Source organism: Macaca fascicularis, chromosome 14 (genome assembly GCF_037993035.2).
Source record: "Macaca fascicularis isolate 582-1 chromosome 14, T2T-MFA8v1.1".
In the NCBI taxonomy this organism is placed as follows: Eukaryota; Metazoa; Chordata; class Mammalia; order Primates; family Cercopithecidae; genus Macaca; species Macaca fascicularis.
The window spans coordinates 58947723-58968528 of NC_088388.1; the positions used below are offsets into that span (position 1 = coordinate 58947723).

Here is a 20806-nt window from a genome sequence, read left to right on the forward strand (position 1 = left end):
GACTACAGGCACCTGCCACCACGCCTGGGTAATTTTTTGTATTTTTTTAGTAGAGACAGGGTTTCACCATGTTGGCAAGGATGGTCTCGATCTCCTGACCTCGGGATCTGCCCGCCTCGGCCTCCCAAAGTGCTGGGATTACAAGCGTGAGCCACCGCGCCCTGCCGCACCATGCACTATTCTAAGTACACTAGGCACACCAACTCATTTAAGTCCTCACAGTAACCTGGAGGTAGATACTATTATTAACTCTATGTTACAGATGAGGAAACTGGTAGAAAAGCTCTCTCAGGTCATATAGCTTTAAGTGTCTGTGGTCCTATCCCTAACCTTATGTGACTATTTTACCACATAAGAAAAAGAACCTGTGAACAAAAGCCAATGATGTGTTTTTCCCCACTAAAGTTTAGGTTTTGCTATCTCCTTCCCAACTAACAATTCAAAGATTGGGTTGTGCATTGTCTGTATGTTTAAGAAACAGAAGCTTCTTACTATGGCCTCATATCTACCTGATTCTTACCAAAAACAGTCTTCCTTGGTATTTCTTTCTCCATTATCCATCTTTTTTTCTTACTCTCCAACTTAAGGCTCTCAACTGGTTTGGAAAGTAGATATGCTGTTCATGGAGAAAATAAAAAGAACAACAACAACAAACATATATGACACTTCAGACATTTTTATAGAGAAGATAATTCTATCCTGACACAGTAATCTAAGCTGCTGAAGGGTAAGGCCAGAAGAGCACCATAGACTTGTGTATCTCTGGCTCAGTATCAGAAAGGACTTTCATCCAGATTCAGTGAGAAAATCAGCTACTGTGTCCAAAGGATATTAGCAAACCTGAACCCCGACCCAAAAGTGAACTTAGTCACTTCAGCAGTCCTATAGCTTTTAACAGTAGGAAGAGACTACTAAATGGACAGATTAGGTAAACATATAGAAACCACCTTTACGCAATGAATTCAGGTTCCTAAAGTTTTCCAGCATCACATTCCTGTACAGGTTCTTTACAGCAGAGTCCAGTTGCCCCCACTCTTCCTTGCTGAATTCCACAACCACATCTTTGAATGTCACTGGTTCCTAAAACATCAAGTTCCTTTTTAATCAAAGGTGTCACTCCCCAAAACACTACCAGAGGAGGAATGGATTGGAAGGAATAGGGTAGGAGTCAGAATACACCAGAAATTGATAGGAGGTTCTAAGTGATGAAAATCAAATTGTAGTAAGGGCCAAACAAATTGGTACTATATATACTCTGTTAGGGATATAAAAGAAAAGTGAAGTGCAGTCCTTATTCTACAGTAGCATACATTATGGTTGAGGGGAAAAAAAAGACAACTGAAATAACTGTGGAACAAAAAATTACTATGCCATACAAATAATTTACTTAAAAGGAGTTCAAAACAGGAAGAATTTGTGGTAGTTCTGATGGAAATTTGTAATTAAAATGTAGGCTCTGGTGGGAGGAGAGGTAGGGCATTTTCTTTAATTAAGAAATGCTGCCTGATAACTGTTTTCATTTGGGACTCACAGTTTAACATCACTCATCAAATGGGCAAGATTGCCTGACTGCCCAAAGTAGCCTCCCTATTAATCAGTTACTACTGCATTGTTTATTTTCTATGTAATAATTATTACTCTCTACAATTACCTTATTTGCTTGTATTTGCCTGTATACCTCTACTAGAATGTGATCTCTACAAGGCTGGGATTTTGTTTTATTTATCAATTGTATTTTCAGGCCTCAGAACAGTATCTGGCATATTATGCACTACATAAATATTGGCTAATGAATAAATTCCCTCATTTATCACACCATCAATTATTCCACTTCTCTCTCCAGCATCCTCAACCTTGTCTTTAGTGGCACCTTCAATCTCACTGAAATATATAAACGTCTTCCTTTCCTCTCCTTCAAGCCAGTCTTTATGAATAAGTTGTCTGCATTAATTTTGTCTGCTTCCTCACTTCCTCTTTCCTCAACACACCACATCTGGCTTAGATTCCTGTGCATTTTAGTATCTCCGTGAGTGAATAGACACTACTTGGGCTGTATTACTTTGACGCTTTAAAGCATTTCTCCCTTAAATATTCTTACCCCTTGGCCTCAGTGACATCATATTTCCTTGGTTTTCCCCTACATCTTTTGGTCCTGTCTTTTTAGTATGCTTTGAGGTTTCTTCTACCCTTGGGTAGTAAGTGACATTGCTCTGGATTCTACTCTTGAGCCTTAATTCTCAACGTTTTCTGAGTAGGCTCTACATCCATAGCGTCTACAGATAAAATAAAACTATATTTTTGAGGGAACAGATACACAGAGCGACTATATGGCTAAGAGTATATCACCAACTAAAATAGGTCCAGTGTCCTGTGGGAAAATAAAAGTCTTATGTTCTTGGATGGAACCATGTTTGGCAAAAGTTCAAAGATCAAAAAATTGAAAGCAGGTAATACTAAAAATGAGCATATATGTTCAGTAACAACTAGAATCCTAATTCACCTGTGGTTTGCCTGTTCGTGAGCCAGCTTTCATTTTCTCCTTAATGTTCCCCATCTGTGGGGCAGAGTCCTTGCAGGGCGTATCTGAGGAAGAGGAAGGAAAATATTAGGGAGACAAGTTTTGCCCTAGAGCAACTTCTAATAATTATAGTTGTTTTAATATGATATTCACAGGAATTATCCATAGAACTTTGAAAAAAATAATGTCAGGCCCTACCAGTAAACACAATCTTCAAAGGTCAGGCCTAGACCTTGTATTTTTAAAATATTTTAAATGTGATTCTGATATGCTTCCATGGGTTGAGATCTATTGAATCAGAAAGAGGGACAAAATAATATTTTCAGACCTCATCTATGCTTATAGCAGATTCCAAAAAATAACTAATTCTGTCATAACTAAAGCCTAACTACAGCGTAGCCATCACAGGCTGTAATTCTACTTGGAGCTTATAATATTTTATCCAACCAATCCCTTCTTCAAACACTCCAAAGAGAATTCTTTTCAAGGATTGTTTTCCTGTAGGTTGCTCTGTGCTTACTATACACAGACTTAAGCAACCTGTCCACCTTGAACTATTGCTTCTTTCAAAACATAAAATTCTGAGGGACAACCAATTCTCTTATCCAGCCATTCAGTGAGAAGTTTATCCAGGGGCCACTGTGGAAGATTCATGAGTTACATCAGTGATCCTCAAGTGTCACACTGGTCTGTGAAGTTTTCACTGATTCAGGGTGAAATGAAAAGAGTAGAAACAATGTAGTAAGTTTGTTATAACATTATATTTATTCAATATAAGGGACTTTCTTTTGATGTTAAAATGTCTTCTAATATGTTATTGATTTAAAAAATGTTTTACTTAAAAAGATTTGGCAAACCTGTATCATCTCCACCCCCATTTTAAAACTTTTCATGACCTTTGAAACCCCCCAGAAATCTTAAAACCATGCAGTTACATAATAATCAGCATGAATTCTCCATTATAAATGTATAATTGGGTTCAACAATAATTTAAACAACTGCATGGGGACTTCTTAAAACACTATCAGGGCAGGCCTGGTGGCTCACACCTGTAATCCCAACAACTTTGGGAGGCCATGGTGGGAGGAATGCTTGAGCCTAGCATCCAAGACCAGCCTAAGCAACATAGGGAGACCCTTTCTTTGCAAATAATAATAATAATAAATTAGCCAGGTATGGTGGTGTGTGTATGTGGTCTCATCTACTTGGGAGGCTGAGGGAGGAGGATCACCTGAGCCTAGGAGGTCGAGGCTGCAGTGAGTGGTGATCGCACCACCACACTCCAGGCCTGGTGACAAGTGAAACCCTGTCTGAATAAAAGCAAACAAAAATCCAAATTTCTCAGCAACGTACCATGTGAATGCTGTAAATATTATGGTCTAACTTTTTATTTTGTTTGTTTTAAAAGAGGGTCTCGCTCAGTCCAGGCTGCAGTGCAGTATGGTGCAATCACACCTCACTACAGTCTCAAACTCCTGGGCTCAACCAATCCTCCTGCCTCAGCCTCCTGAATAGCAAGGACTACAAGCATGTGCCACCATGCTCGGATAAAGTTTGTTTTTTGTTTTATATTTTTTCTTTTTTTCTTTAGAGACAGGATCTTTCAATGCTGCCCAGGCTGGTCTTGAACTCTTGGCCTCAAGTGATCCTCCTGCCTCAGCCTCCCAAAGAGTTGGGATTACAAGTGTGAGCCTGGCCCTGAGATCTGTTAACTTTATTCAAGTCTATATAACACTTTGTAGAATGTCAGTCTGCTCAATTCCATAATCTTTAGGTCAGTACAATGTTGTTCCTTGTTGCTGACATTCTTGGAAATTCTTGAGGTATCTTGGAAAGGTACAAATGCCTCCAATCAGCTATCCTCTTATTTATTGCTCTCTCTAAATATCATTTTCTTCCCTTAGTTCTTCTCTGCTGACCTCCCCTTCTTGAACTTTTAGCATCGTGTTCTCCGAAACCCTCATTCCATTCAAAGAAACATCTATATACATTCTCAAATTCTTTATAGACTCTTCCTTCTCCCTTGCTAAATGGATCTTGGCATCATCAAAGGCACCTTTTTCCATCCTGTAAGCACTATGATCTTGGAAATTGTTCTGATCTACTTGTACCTCCCTTCCACTTCCTAGTATTTTCTGTCATGCAAAAATATTTCTTACTGGTTTATGCCATTTAACTATACTGTTCTTGATGTTATAATATATTAAGCTATCACACATTCATTTTTTCAACACATATTTACTATCTCCTATGTGCGAGATACAGAAATACCTGCCCTCAGAGAGCCTAGTGTGTTGTGAATGACCAACACTAAAGTAATTGTACTAGGCCAATAAAAACTGTGGTTACTTGGTCCACATTGTTGCTTTTCACCCCAAATCCTGACAGTCTTTTAATAGGTTACTTCAACACTGACACAGACACCCCTTCCAGCAACCCAGACTGATAGAACTTTGACTTTCTTATCTCTAATAACCATCAGCAACCAATCTACTTCCTTGCTCATACTCTGGTCTTTATTACTTAGAACTATCCTACCATGCATATAAAATTAGATAAATCAATCGATAACTGCATCCTCCTATCCTTTCAATTTTCACGTCCTTGCTTTTTGTATATTCTCCAACTTTTATCAGAGTCCCACTACACTACATTGATTCTTTAATTTTCTCCCATTCTATCATGGCTCTAGTGAAGTCACTTCATTCTCTATTAAGCTTAGAACTAAGTTTAAGGTAAAATTCACATAATGTAAAATTCACCATATTAGCTATTTTAAAGAATATAATCCAGTGGCTTTTAATACATTCATAATGTTGTGCAATGATCACCACTATGTAATTCTAGAACATTTTCATTACCCAGAAAGAGCCCCATATTCATTTAGGAGTCACTCCCATACACTCCCTTTCCTCATACTGTCTCTACGAATTTGCCTATTCTGGACATTCTATATAAATTCAATCATATAGTATGTGACCTTTTGTGTCTGACTTCTCTCACTTAGCATAATGTTTTGGAGTTCCAAACATTTTTTTTTAAACATGTATCAGTACTTTTATTCTTTTTTACAGCAGAATAATACTGCATTGTAGGTATATAGCACAGTTTATCCATTCGTTAGTTGATGGATATCTGGGTTGTTTCCACTTCTTAATGTGAATATGTGTCTTGAATTCTCTGGGGTATATGGTAATTCTATGTTTAATTTTTTGAGGAACCACCAAACTATTTTTCACAGTGGCTGAACCAGTTTATATTGCCAACAACGACATACAATTCCAAACAATTTCTCTACATCCTAGTTAACCCTATTCTTTTTCCTTTATTATAGCCATCCTAGTGGGTGTCATTATGGTTTTGAGTTGCAATTCCCTAATGACTAGTGATCCTGAACATTTATTCCTATACTTTTTGGCTATTTGTATATCTTCTTTGGAAAAATATCCATTCAAGTCCTTTGTCCATTTAAAAAACTATGTTGCTTATCTTGTTATTGAATTGTAAGAGTTCTTTATATTTTCCTGATATTAGACCCTTATCAGATATATGATTTTCAAAATGTTTTTTCTCATTCTGTAGGTTTTTTGCTGCCTTGATGGTGTCTTTTGATGCAAAAAAGTGTTTAATTTTGATGGTCTAATTTATCTATTTTTTCTTTCGTTTCTTGTATTTTTGGTGTCATAGCTAAGCATTGATTACCAAACTTAAGGTGATGAAGAGTTATTTCTATATTTTCTACTCAGAATTTTATGACTTTAGCTCTTATATTTAGACAATTGACCCATTTTGAGTTAACTTTTGTGCATGATATGAGGTAAGGCCCCTACTCCAATCTTTTGCATATGGAAATCAAGTGGTCCCAGCAACATTTGTTGAAAAACTATTATTTTCTCATTTAATGCCTTGGCACCCTTGTCAAAAATTAATTGGACATAGATGTATGAGTTTATTTCTGGACTCTTAATTCTATTCCAATACCACATAGCTTTGATTATTGCAGTTTTTTAGTGAGTTTTGAAATTGAGAAGTGTACATTGTAAAACTATCTTCTTTATGAAGGCAGTTTGACTATCTTGGGTCCTTTCCAATTCCATATGAATTTTAGGATCTAATTGTCCATTTCTGCCAGGAAAAAAAAAAAAAAGCAGCTGGGATTTTGATAGGGATTGCATTTGAATCTGTAGATTGCTTTGGGGGAGTATTATCTTTATGATATTGTTTTCCAATACGTGAACGCAGGATTTACTTAGGTCTTTAATTTCAACAATGGTTCGTAGTCTTCAGCAGACAAGTCCTACGTTTCTCTTTTATTTTTCACAGATTATAAATGAAATTATTTTCTTGGTTTCTTTTTAGGGTCATTCATTGCTATAGGCACATAACCTATTTTTGTTGATCTTGCATCCTGCAACTTTGAATTTATTAGGTCTAATAGTTTTTTACTGGGTTATTTAGAATTTTGGCTATATAAGAGTACAACATCTGCCAGTAGGGATAGTTTCACTTCTTCCTTTTCAATCATGATACTTTTTCTTTTTTTCTTGCCTAATTGCACTAGCTAGAACGTTCAGTATGACATTGAATAGAAGTGGCAAGAGTGGACATTCTTGTCTTGTTCCTGATTCTAAGAACAAAGCTTTTACTTGTTCATCAAGTTCATCAAGTATAATGTTAACTGTGGGTTTTTTATAAATGCCCTTTGTCAGGTCGAGTGAGTTCACTTCTAGTCTTTTTTTTATTTTTTGTCATAAAAGGGCATTGGATTTTGTCAGATGCTTTTTCTGCATCAATTGAGATAATCATGCACTTTTCCCTTTTCACTGTATTAATATGATGTACAACACTGATATATTTTTATTTGTTGAACCATATTTGCATTCCTGGGATAAATCCCACTAAGTCATTTTGTATAGTCCTCTTAAAATGCTGTTGGATTTGGTTTGCCATTTTTCTTTTGCTGTGATTTCTTTGTCAGGCTTTGGCATCAGATTAGTACTTGCCTCATAGGATAAGTTAAAAAGTGTTCCTCCAATTTTTTGGAAGAGTTTGAGAATACTGGTGTTAATTTTTCAAAAGTTTAGTAGAATTCACCAGTAAAGCCATATCATCTTTGAGTTTTCTTTGTTGAAATTTTAAAAATAACTAATTCAGTCTTTTGTTATTGGTGAGTTGAGTTCAGATTTTCTATTTCTTCAGTCAGTTTTGGTCATTTGTGTTTTTGGAATTTGTGAATTTCATCTAAGTGCATCTAATTTGTTGGCATTTAATTGCTCATAGTATTCTCTTATGAACCCTTTCATTTTATGCAAAGTCAGTAGTAATGTCCCCACTTTTCCTGATTTTAGTAATTTGAGTCCTCTTTTTCTTGGTTAGTGTAGCTATACCTTTGTCAATTTTGTTGATCTTTTCAAAGTACCAACTTTCAGTTTTGTTGGTTCTACTACTTTTGTGTTCTCCACATCATTTATCTTTGCTCTAATATTTATTTTCTTTCTTCTTCTTGCTTTTAGGTTTTCTTTTTCTAGTTCCTTCAGGTAGAGGGTTGAGATCTCTTTTTTTAATGTAGGCATTTATAGCTATAATTTGAGCCATGCCTTCACTGTATGTCATAAGTTTTGGTATGTTGTATTTTTGTTTCCATTTCTCAAAATATTTTTTCATTTCCTTTGTGCTTTCCTTTTTGACCCATTGATTATGTGACTGTTAATTTCCACTTATCTGTGAATTATCCAGATTTCCTTCTGTTATTGATTTCTAATTCTGCTATAGTTGGAAAAGATACTTCATGAGATATCAATCTACTTAAATGTTCTGAAACTTGTTTTTTAGTCTAACATTTGGTCTATCCTGGAGACTATTCCATGTATACTTGAAAATGTATCTTCTGTTGTTTTTTGGGTAGTACACTCTGTATATTTGTTAGTTCAAGTCAGTTTATAGTGTTTCTCAAGTCTTCTATTTCCTTTTTAATCTTTTTTCTAGTATTTTTATCTGTTAATAAAATTGGGGTGAAATCTCCAATAATTATTCTTGATCTATTTCTCTTTCACTTCTGTATTTGCTTCATATATTTTGAGGCTCGAACTGTTGTAGTTATTGCTCATTTAGTAACTTTTGAACTAATTTTGTAAAGTCTATATTCCATGTTGTGTTTACCTGCATGAATCTGTTCCCTCAGCTTAGTGGTCAGCTTGTAATATCACAGAGATTTTCTTAAATGCCTTGAAACATAAAAATAATATCAAAAACAAAAACCATCAACTGGTCTCTGCAGCTGCATTGTGTATATTAGGGCACACTCACTCACTCAGACACTTTTAACTCTACATTGTTCTTCACTTCTTGCTTGTGTAGCACCTGAAGGTCAGCTAGAGATAAGAGTTAGGGCTTTCTCAGGTCTTTCTAAACATGTCTTCAGTCTTCCAGATTTTCAGAAATATGTGGGAGCTTTCAAAATCCCTTATTCCCTCAAAGCATATCATTCTTCAGCATCTCAACTGTTATTATCTCAGACAGCAGTAGCTAATACATTTTCCATGAAATGTTTTTGACAAATACACCCCAGGTAGCCAACTCAGTTCTGAGTGACTTTTGAGCTAGGTAAAATAAGGGCAAGCCCTATGAGCAGGTTTTTCAGAGAGCCACCAGACAAACCAAAGAAACAACCAAAAGACTTTCTTCAGTTCTGTATTACCCTGCAACCTCTCATTTGCCTTTTCTACTAGATTTCTCAAGAATAGTCTATAATCATGATCACATTCCCACCTCAAACCTATGTTTTTTAACCCATATGATGGGCAGAATAGCAGCCCCCAAAGATATCCACGTCTTAGTCCTTGGATACATGGCAAGAAGGACTCTGCAGATGTGATTAAAGTCAAGGACCTTAAGATGAGGGAGATCATCCTGAATTATCCAGGTGATCACAACCTAATTACATGAATCCTGAAAAGTGAGGAACCTTTCCCAGTGTGGTGAGACAGTGAGAAGCACCATGAGTGAGCAAGAGCTATGACAACAGAATAAAGTGTCAGAGATGTGGCAGTATGAAAAGGACTTGGCCCATTGTTGCTAGCTTTGAAGACAGGGGAAGGGGAACATAAGCCCCAGAAAGAAAACGGTACCACCTTTACCTTGATTTTAGCTGAGGGAGACCCATGTTTGATCTCTGATCTACAGACTTGTAGAATAATACATTCATGTTGTTTTAAGCCACCAAGTTTGTGGTAATTTATTATAGTAGCAATAGAAAACTAATACAACTCACTACAAAGAAGCACCCCTCAAATCCTCTAAAACTGCTCCAACTAAACCTTAAAATTACTCCTAATCAACAATTTCAATGAATTATTTTTAATATTGATCCTAATAGGACCTTTTTGGTATACCATTGTTGAACATTCACTTCTTGAAAATTTCTCCTTTCTTAACTCAGATACCAATCTTTTCTGGTTCTCTGATTTCCTAGATTATTACTTTCTAGGAATTATTAGGCTTCTCTTCTTTTGCTCATTAAAAAGTATTTTTTAGACAAAGACTAAATATAACCACAATACCAACACAGTCACTCTCCCCAATCAATAATTCCTCATTAAATATCCAGTTCATGGCCTCTTATCTTATAAGGTCCACACATTCACATGATTTAAAAAACTTAAAAGATGTATAACTAATCTCCATATCACTTTGCCATACTCCTTCCCTTAAAAACTGGACTGTCTTATAGTTTCCCAGTTTGTATTTTACAAATGGTATTATCATGGTATAGTTCAACATGTTCCACTATCCTCTATATTTCCTGTAACTGATAGTTACACCTAGACCAGCTCTTAAATATTGACGCTCCCTAAGGATTTGTATTTCTCCTACTGCTCTGTTCATACATATAAGCTTCCAAATCTTCTCTTTCTGAACACTGAAGGCATACTGTTAACTATATATTGGTTTATTCATTGTGGAAGTCCCACAGGAACCTCAAATAAAACGTGCCACATAATTAAAGTATTACAACTTCTCCCCCCACTCCCAAATTCCACTCATGCAGGCCAGTACATGTGAATTTATGTCAAAAGGTATCCTATTTATAAGTTTATAATTCCTTTAGGTTCAAACTCCTGCTTTCCCAATGCTCATTCTCTAATATCTAATCTATCACAATAGCCTAACTGGTTTTTCTATTTTCAGAACCCTCAGATCTCTCTCCTTTACATGAGACATCAGTAAACTTTTTCTGTAAAGGGGCAGATAACAAATATTTTAGACTTTGCGGAAAATACAGTCTCTGCTACAAGTACCCAACTCTCCTCATAGCACAAAAGCAATCATAGACAAAATGTAAATTGACATAGCTATGTTCCAATAACACTTTATTTTAAAAAATATTTGGCCTGTGTGCCATTTTTTACCAACTCCTGCTCTAAATTGATGTCAACATAATATTTTTAACTGGCAAATCAAACTCTCTCACTCCCCTACCCAATCTGTGAGATCTAATTCTCTATTTCTATTACTTACAGAATAAAGTCAAGGCTGCCTAATAGAGTAGTATAAAGTCCTTCAAGATCTGGCACCTGATACCCTCTGACCTCAAAAAAAGATAGTTTCTCTTTACATGGGAAAGGTCAAGTATTTTACCTTCAATTTTTTTATATTCTTACCTTCACCTTCAAGCATTTCAATCACATCTTCTATGAGGGTCACCATATCTTTACTGTTGTTTGGATGTTGTAAATTCACCCATGTTCTGACTTCTTCAGGCAGGATTGCCAGGAATTGTTCCAGCACCAGCAGTTCTATAATCTGCTTCTTTGTATGAATCTCTGGTCTCAGCCATTGAAGACAGAGCTCCCAGAGTTGGCTCAGGGCTTCATGGGGCCTAGACACTTTCAAATACTGGAAATGCCTGAACTTTTGACGAGATGCCTCAGAGTCATGTGTCTCCACAATGGGGATGGTTTCCTGCTGCCAAGAGATATCTGCTCTCAGAACCTCTCTTTGTTCATGTAGAGACATGTTTTGAGGTTTTGAGATAGCCATCAACTTGCTCAGAGGCTGCATCTTCCTAAATAGAACTCCCACAGTAGTTCAAATCCACCTTACTAGATTGCAGTAATTCTCAGGCTTGAGCTAAGCACCTGTGTACTATATGCAGCGTGATTTAAGCCAAGTTATTTCACGGTAAGAAGGAAAGCTCCAGGAACTTTATACACAAAGCCAATATTCAGATACCTGAGCAACTGAAAAAAGATAGAAATTAACCCACAGGTAACAAACATATATTAGCATAGTTTTAAAACATAACTATTGTTATTAAAATTGCCTAAGAAAAATACATATCTGGATTCTCCTTCTATTTTATTTTCCTTTCTTAAAACTAGAAAATATGCTTTTCCTTTCTCCTAACCAGTTTCCCAAAGGACACACACAGATAAATAGACATACCGAAACAAATGATGAAGAGTCCTTTGATTTAAAAAGACTTCATAATTGAATTACAATTAGATTTATTCCATATCAAGTAGCAAACCATTTTTACCTTAAAATTAAGCAACACAAAACTTCAGGTAGGATATTAAGGTTTCAGAATAGATATGACTGAAAAACCTTACCCCAAGTTCTTATTAAAATGCTAATAAAATTCTATGAGTGAAACTGACAATAGCACTAGAAATTAAGGTAAGAGACAATTGTTTAAAATATACTAGAATAATATCCATAAACTATTATTAGGAATAAATCAAAAAGTGGATTCCCAGACTACAGTGAAAAGTTTGTATCTGTTAGGACTTACCATGGACAATTATGCAATGCCCACCAGGGATGTCTTAGGCGCAACTGAACATTTAGACTCACAAGACTACTATTAGTCATATTTGGCACCAATTTACTCAGAAGGCAAAAAACAACTTGCTAGCAGAATAATATGCATTTTTCTTCAGTGTGAGTCTTTGCAGAGTGTAGCTCAAGTGCAGGGAGATGAGACCCATAAACGTGGTGTAGGAAACACTCTGACTCAAAAGAATTCTCCCAGGAGCCAATATCTCTCATAACAACTGAGCACAACTTTACGGGTTGTCTCAAAGAGCTTGTCAAATTATAGGTGTCACTACATTCGGGGCTGTCCAGATACAACTTTTTCTATTTGATTTACAGTTCTCCAAGTCCAGATGCAATTTACTATTCAGGTGTCATTTTGATTATGATCATCAAAGGTTAGTGGTTCTCAATCAGGAGATTTTGCCAACAGGGGAAATTTGGCAATGTCTAGAGACAGTTTTGATTGTTACAGCTAGAGATTGTACCTGGCCTCTAGGAAGTCAAAGCCAGGGATGTTGCTAAATATCCTACACAGGATAGCCCCCAATAGCAAAGAATTACCCAGTCCAAAGTGTCGATAATTGCAAGGTTTAGAAACTCTGCTATAGGCAATATATAAATGAGAGTACATACTTTGGAGTCATAGATACATGAGTTTATATCTCAGCTGTACTAGTTACTATATGTATAAAGCTGAGCATTTGCATTCTCAACTGTAAAATGGATATAAAAATATCTGATCAAATTATAGGTATTAAAAGAGCTCTCATCTCATTTCTTGATACACACAGTAAGCACTCAGTAGATCATATGCACACATGTATGTTACAATGTTAGATCTTACCTATTGGCCAAAAGCTTGTGCGACCTTGTCCATGGCAATGCCTGCCTGAATAGATCACTCAGCATTCAAATAAGTATTAGTGAACAGAGTAGGGGAAGGACACACAGAACTATTAAAAGACAGTTTAGTGGCAGATGAGTGGTAAGAGCCAGGTTTCTCAATGTTTGACTAGAAATTTACAGAAAATCAAGGGAAGGAGTCTAGAATGATCCTTGTGATAATGGATTAGAGCTGGAGACCTACGTGTGAACTTGTATTTGGCTGAATTAGATGAAGATGGTTACATAAATATTTACATATATGTATATATACATAGATTAGTATAAACACATATTTCTTTGCTCTGTTGGCTAAGTAGGTCTAGAAGCAAGAACAGCCCAGCAGCAAAAGAACAATTAGCTCCCAGATCTTGGTTTCTAATACCATTCTCCAACAGGAACCAGGATTTCTTGGAGAAATGGCTGATTCTAGGACTGAGGCTCATACAACATAAGCATGGAGCATCTTATAGTGCCAGAAAGTAAAAAAATGCTCAAAAATTTTTTTTTTAAAAAAAGAAACTGAAACATTTATTGGGGCACATCAAAGGTACACAGGAGCCAAATGAAAGAGCTCCTTGTGGCCAAATCTGGAACAATATAAGCAACAGAATATTAGATAATTAAAACAAATTAATACTCATGAGCCACACTGATATAAATGGCAACTTATTAATAAATGGGGGAGAATAAATCTATGCAGAAAAATTCTGAATAATTTATGCAAATTCTCAGCCACCCACAAGGTAGAGCATAACTCCCCACCCCACCGCTTGAGTATGGACTCTGCATAGGCATTTCCTGCCAAAGAGGAAATGTTGGGGGAGGGGAAAGGTAAATTTACAGAGGAAAAACCTGACAAATACCACCTCACCCACGTGACCAAGATTAACATCAATAGCCATAAGTCATGTTGGCAGGATGTAGCCTTGAGATAATGTGATGAAAATGGCATTTTGCCTCTGTGATCTTCCTGCTCTAAACTCATAACCCCAGTCTAATAATGAGAAAAACATAAAATCCCAACAGATGGTTCTCCATACTTAACCAATACTCCCTCATAACTGTCAGCATGATCAGAAACAAGGAATGTCTGAGAAACTGTCACAGCCAAGAGAAGCCTGAGGAGGCATGACAACAGAATGTAATGTGGTATACTGGATGGATTCTATATAAGAAAGACATTAGGTAAAAATTAAACTTGAATAAAGCATGGACTTTAGTTAATGTAGTATTATTAATTGTAACAAAGGTACTATACTAATGTAAAATGTTACTAATAGGAAAAATTAGTGGAGGGGTGTATGGACACACTGTTGTACTATCTTCTCTATTTTCCTGTAACTTTATTCAATTTATTTAGAATTTTTTTTTATCTGTGAATGCAAGCTCCCCAAAGGATTTCCCACAGCAAGTGAAAAGCCACAGAGGCAGGCGTCTTCTGGCTTGAAAGATCCCTTTTATGTTGTCATGGCCCGGGGAGGAAAAGGGCAATGGTGCCTTTCTTGGGCTATTCCTGGGTCTCACTGGATAGAAAATTGCTTCCGGTTGCCCTGAAGCAAGCATTTCCTGCAATGAATCCCTCTGGGGTGCTCCTTGACATCTCCCCAAACTCGTAACACAAGTCCATCTTTCTCCTCATTCACATCTGCCAAGGCTCACCGTAATACAATAGACTGAAAACCTGCCACAACTATTGACATCCACGCTCCTCCTGATCTGGCCTCATTAGCTCCACTTTTGATTTATGCAATTGCATTTGTTCAGGACACTAACAATTTCCAGGCAGATCTTTCTTTACTTGCTCTAAAAATATACCACTCAGCCTTAACCCATGAGGACACAAAATAAACAACAATGAGGGTGCAGCTGGCTCAGTGAAGTTTTCTGCAGATGAAAGGCCCACTTAGAGGACTCATGATCTCACCTGACATAGAAAACAAATTGGAACCACCTCTACACTCTAGCTCAATTAAAGAAAACAAGCACAATGCTATGGCAAAGAATCTTTTTTTTTTTTAGACGGAGTTTTCGCTCTTGTTGCCCAGGCTGGAGTGCAATGGCACAATCTCGGCTCACTGCAGCCTCTGCCCCCCAAGTTTAAGTGATTCTCCTGCCTCAGCCTCCCAAGTAGCTAGGATTACAGGCACCTGCCACCATGCCCAGCTAATTTTTTGCATTTAGTAGAGATGGGGTTTTACCATGTTGGTCAGGCTGGTCTCAAACTCCTGACTTCAGGTGATCCACCCACCTCAGCCTCCCAAAGTGCTGGGATTGCAGGTGTGAGCAACCAGCCGAGAGTGATCTCTTAAATATGACTGGTGGAATAGTCCTGAAGTAGTATCATTGAGTCCAACAAAAAAATGAACTATGGGCCCAGATACTTTGAAAGTAACAAAAATGGAGAAGGAAAAAAATAAAAGCTCACAGGCCATATGTCAAAGACAAAATAGAAAAGGCTTTATGCTAAAAAGTAAAAGTAACAAAGACGTTAATTGCAACAATAAACATACTGTGTAAAAATTTAAACTCAAACTACATAAAACTCAAAAGACATCCAAAATGAGAACTCCAAAACTGAAAGTAAAATGATTTTTAAAAAATACCAGGCAAACAAAAAATATTCAAGAGTGTAGTGAATTAAAATTATAATGCATTAAAAGCACAAATACATTAGAGGAAACTAAATGATTATAACTCAATGAAATATAACTATCATTAAATGTACAACATACTTGAAACATTTTTAGCAAAATTCTCAGAAAACAAGAAATGGAGTCAACAATGATACAATAGAAATGGGATATTAGGTAACTTTCTTAGACTTTGACAGATAAAGTCGAAAAAGTAATAGTATAATGGATATAAATAATATGCTTAGCCTAATAAATAGAACTAGATAAAATGTGGTTTCTATTCAAGCACCTATGGGAATGTTTATGAAAGTGATTTATTAGGCTACCAAATAGAAAATCCTTGATAAATGGTAAACAATAGTGGAAACCACATTTATTACTAGAATGCAAAACCAGAAATTAAAACCACATAGAAAAAACAATTTAACCTACTTTAAAATTCAAATGTTTGCTACTAAAAAAAATAAAAATAAAAAAAAAGAGAATCAAAAGTACAACTGCAAAGTATCTAAAAACAGTAAAAACATTGTATGTCAAAATCTAAAGAGCACAGCTGAAGCTCCTGATAGGCAATGGAAAAGCCTTACATATAATTAAACAAGAATGAGATGCATTAACTATCCAACTCAGGAAATAAAAAAAGCAACAAATATACTGGGAGGTTTGTAGGTGAAAAACACAAATTAATGAATTACTCACTGTAAACAGTTACAGAGCTAGGACAGGGAGAGACGTTCAGGATGGCATGCCGCATTTAATTAAGATTTCCGAGGTGGAACAGTTTTGATGATAGAGATCCAAGGTGTGACGTGTCTTCAAGTAGCTTAAATGGTAAGTCATGAACACTGGAATATACAAAGGCAAGAAATATAACCGTTAAACTCTAAAGTACTGAATAGATGCCTCTGATATAAAGGTGGGATTCAGGATTAAGACACAGAGCCGGTGCCACTGTGACGGAGGGACCCGAACGTCGTAGTGGACGGTTAGACGAATATAATCAGGTGGCACCAGTTCTACGGCTTTACGGCCGCAAGGAACTTGAACAGCTGCTAATTATGGGAAAAGGGTATTGTCTGTGAAGAGAGTTATTTCTAATCAAACAGGTTGTAGGTGAGACAGCTGCTTAAGGTAAGAACCACGTGGCGAGATTAGCTCAGATAAAGAGGAACAGAAAACAGTTTGCAAATAAGTGACTGAATATAAGTCACTTACAGTAAATGGAGAAATAACTATATTAAAATAAGTACGATACTTGGAGGTTTTAATGTTTTAGGGAGGTGGCCAGGAATGACTGGGAAAACAAGGCAATATGGAATTAAAACTCCATTGTCTTTCCCAGTTGATTGATTCAGTCACACTTGGTTTTTCCATAAGGCATCAATAGCAGCCATTCCCAAACCAGCTGATCATAACATACTAACCACTTTGAGCGTCTGGAGACTGCCCCTATTACAGAATGGAAGAGGAGACAGGAGTGTGGTTAAATCCTTGCTTTAGCGGAGCTGGATCCTGACCCCAGCCGTCCCGCGGCCCACCCCTAGTCCTCGGTCGCTGCTCTCACGCTAGTCTTACTTCCGCAGCCCACGTTTCTATCCCTCCAGTCAGCTCGCGCCCTCCTCCGGTTCTCAGGCACAGACCTTGGAGGGCAGCGTGGAAATTGGGTAACTGCAAGCAAGCTGAGGGGAGCTGCACGTTCCCCATGGACGCCCTCAAGCGTGATTCCCAATCCCAAGCCCCCGCGTGCCCACTGCCCACTGCCCACCAACGAGGGTGATACCTGTGAGCCACCGCTCCTCTTCAGGGGCCCGTTCAATCACTCCCAAGCGCCAGTTCTGAGAGGAGCCGCGGAATCGCTGTCTTGGACAGTGAAGGGAGCTGGTGTTGGTAATCACGCTGCAACTAGGAACCCCTGATCTCGCGAACCCTCAACTCACAGCCCGCTCTGAGTTTCATATATTGCGACGGTACAACCTCGGCGCACTCTTGCGCACGCGCACCAGCTGTGGAAGGAACCCCCCAGTAGGCCCTGCGACCTGGGTGGGTAAGGTAGATCTGGTCTTTTCAAACCCAGCCCCTTTCTGCAGGCCCCGCCCACGCCTCACTCTTAGAACTCTGGCCCTTTGAATGGACTCACAAGGCGCTTCTGGTGGCTTAAAGAAATGAGCGTCATACTTCCGGCGCTTCCTCATCCCGTCTGGGAAAACGAGTCCAAATCGCCTTTCTTTTCCCCACACCCCATTTGTCTGGAATCAAAAACAATGATAATTTCAACAAGACATTGTCTGTGTCTTACATGGTCTTTATTGGTTTATTAGTTCACAGATTCATTCATTCAGTTTTGTATGGAAGTAAGTTCGTTGTTCTGTTTTGGCTTGTTAAGAATGAGGTACTTTGTGGCATCCGAGAAGCATTGTCAGTTAGGTATTTGGATGTAAGCATCTGGGAGTTTAGAGATGTCTGGGGCTAGACCTGTAAAATTTGTGTCAATCTGGGTAGATAGTGATTGATGCTATTCATTGGAATAGGATTGCAGAGGGAGAGACAGAGAGGAAGAGAGAAAATAGAATAGAAGGAAATGGGCTGGGATTGGCCCGGGGAACACCAACACCATTGGTTGAGTCAGGAAGGCGGACCTGCAAAAAAAAAAAAAAAAAAAAAAAAAAAAAGAGAGAGAGGAGGATCAGCCTGAGAGGTAGGAGGAAATCTGGTGGGTGCGGAGACACAGAGGGAAGGGATGTGTGTGTCACAAAGTACAGAATGCTCGGTGACATTAAGTACATGATAATATGATTAGTGCTTGCACAGAGGCATGTAAACAGTGATGTAGGAGCAGAGTGAAAGAACTTAAACCAGAAAGAGCTTTATATTTAGGCCAGGAGTTGACTAAGGTAAAACAAGATGGCAACTTCGAATAGCTAGTGACACAAAAAAAAAACAAGGACACACCATATAGTTTCTTTTATTTATTTGTTTTTAAATAGACTTTATTTTTTAGAGCAGTTTTGGATTTACAGTTTTGGAAACATTGAGAAGGTAATATAGAGAGTTACCTTTTACTCCACAACTAGTTTTCCCTGTTATTACCCTCTTACATTATTATGGTATATTTGTTACAACTAAGAAAATAAAAATAAAATATAAAAATTAAAAAATGAAATAACATTGATACGTTATTAAGTCCACAATACTTTATTCAGATTTCTTTTCTTTTTTCTTTCCTTTTATTTTTTCTTTCCTTTTCTTTTTTCCTTCCTTCCTTCTTCCTTTCTTTCTATTCCTTTTCTTTTCTTTTCTTTCTTTCTCTTCCTTGCTTGCTTCTTTTCTTTCTTCTTTTTTTTGACTGGTTCTCACTCTGTCACCCAGGCTGCCAGGCTGGAGTGCAGTGGTGTGACAGCTCACTGCAGCCTGGAGCTCCCTGAGCTCATGTGATCCTCCCATCTCAGCCTCCCAAGTAGCTGGAACTACAGGTGCTTGTCACCATGCCTGGCTAATTTTTTTTTTTTTTTTTTGTATTTTTTGTAGAGATAGATTTTTGCCATGTTGTCCAGGTTGGTAAAGACCAGATTTCTTTAGTTGGTTTATTTGTTTTGTTTTTATCTTTTTTCTTTTCTCTGATGCAGGATCCCAACTGGAATATCACATTACATTTAGTTGTCATGTCTCTTTAGGCTCTTGTTGACTGTGACGGTTTCTCATACTTTCTTTGTGTTTGATAACCTTGGCAGTGTTGAGGAGTACTGGTCAAGCGTTTTGTATGATCTCCCTCTATTCGGAGTTTTCTGATGTTTTTCCTGTGGTTAGACTGGAGATGAAGGTCACAGAGATAGAGTACCATTTTTATTACATCACATCACAGGTACAGACTATCAACATGACTTATCCTTGTTGTTGTTCAATTTGATCACCTGGCTCAGGTTGTTTTTGTCAGAAGACATATTTTTTTCTTTCCAACAGTGGCAATGGATGCAGCAATATTCAGTTTCCAGAATCAGCAGCTCTGGAAGCAGTGTCTTGTCCTGATGGTGTTGGCAGGTAAATTATGCCTCTAGTGCTAAATGGAAGTCTTGTCTTCGTAGGACGAATTCTGTGGTACAATTTTGGTCTGTGGTTCTGGCTATATGGCTCAAATATTATTTCAATATTTTTACTTTTAACTTAAATCATGCTTAGTTTCTGTTACTTGAAACTAAAAACCCTGACTGATGTGTCATCATTGTGATGATTTCTTAGTGTATGTATTAAGTATGTTTTCATTAGAAATTTTTAGAGTCTTTCTTTTCCCCTTCCCTCCCTAGCATGGGAAGTAGTGGTTTCATGCAGACAGCTTTATGAAGAAGCCCCATTGGCATCTATTTTGGTGGAATGAGTGGGAACATAATTCTCAATGTGTCAGTAATCCATTGCTGCATACAGACCATTTCAAAATTTAGTGCTTTAAAACAGCAATCATTTTATTTTACTCAGGAGTGTGTTTGAAATGTGGTCAGAGGGGAATGGCAGTTATCATTAATGTCAATATTTAAGATATGACCATGAGAATGAGTAACTGAAATCATTAAAGAAGCAAGGATTAAGGAATCTCAGAATGCAAACTATTTGAATATTTCATTCTATGTGAAAATTAAAATAACCAAGAACTATAACATAGGAGCAGTATCTTTGGGAGAGTGGCAGTGAATCAGGGGCTAGAATCTGCAAGGAATGGGTGGGGGAGTAGCCTAAGCATCTAAAATAAAATAAAATGAATAAAATCCCCACAATCCCACTTTCCTAACCACACCTCATTTCCTCCTTCTTCCTCATGGTAAAACATCTCCAAATGTCTGTTTACATTTTCTTATTTTTCCTCTATTCACTGAAATAGATCTCATCTAGGTCATAACTAGCAGCCAAAGTTACCAAATTCAACTAAAAATTTCCTATCCTTCTCTATATCACCTCAACTAAC

At 37.3% G+C, this 20806-nt stretch overlaps 1 protein-coding gene across 14 annotated transcripts in view; it reads right to left on the bottom strand.

Moving 5' to 3' along the window:
• The window catches only part of ZNF215 (zinc finger protein 215), a 29906-nt gene extending 12063 nt beyond the window's left edge, over positions 1-17843 (bottom strand). For 2 of the 14 annotated variants that reach the window (XR_012423436.1, XM_074014470.1), the window contains exons 1-6: positions 17636-17843; positions 16555-16700; positions 11179-11757; positions 2501-2583; positions 948-1080; positions 510-616 (exon numbers count right to left, since the gene is read on the bottom strand). Coding sequence is in view for 9 of the 14 variants with exons in the window: in XM_065528643.2 (XP_065384715.1) it covers positions 521-616; positions 948-1080; positions 2501-2583; positions 11179-11578 (712 nt within the window). In the remaining 5 variants the exon portion in view is untranslated. Of the gene's footprint in view, positions 1-509; positions 617-947; positions 1081-2500; positions 2584-11178; positions 11758-13181; positions 16701-17635 lie in introns of those variants that run through there. The other 12 variants (XM_065528643.2, XM_065528638.2, XM_065528641.2 and 9 more) reach the window with 11 other exon arrangements.
• Between the last annotated feature and the right edge of the window lie 2963 nt (positions 17844-20806).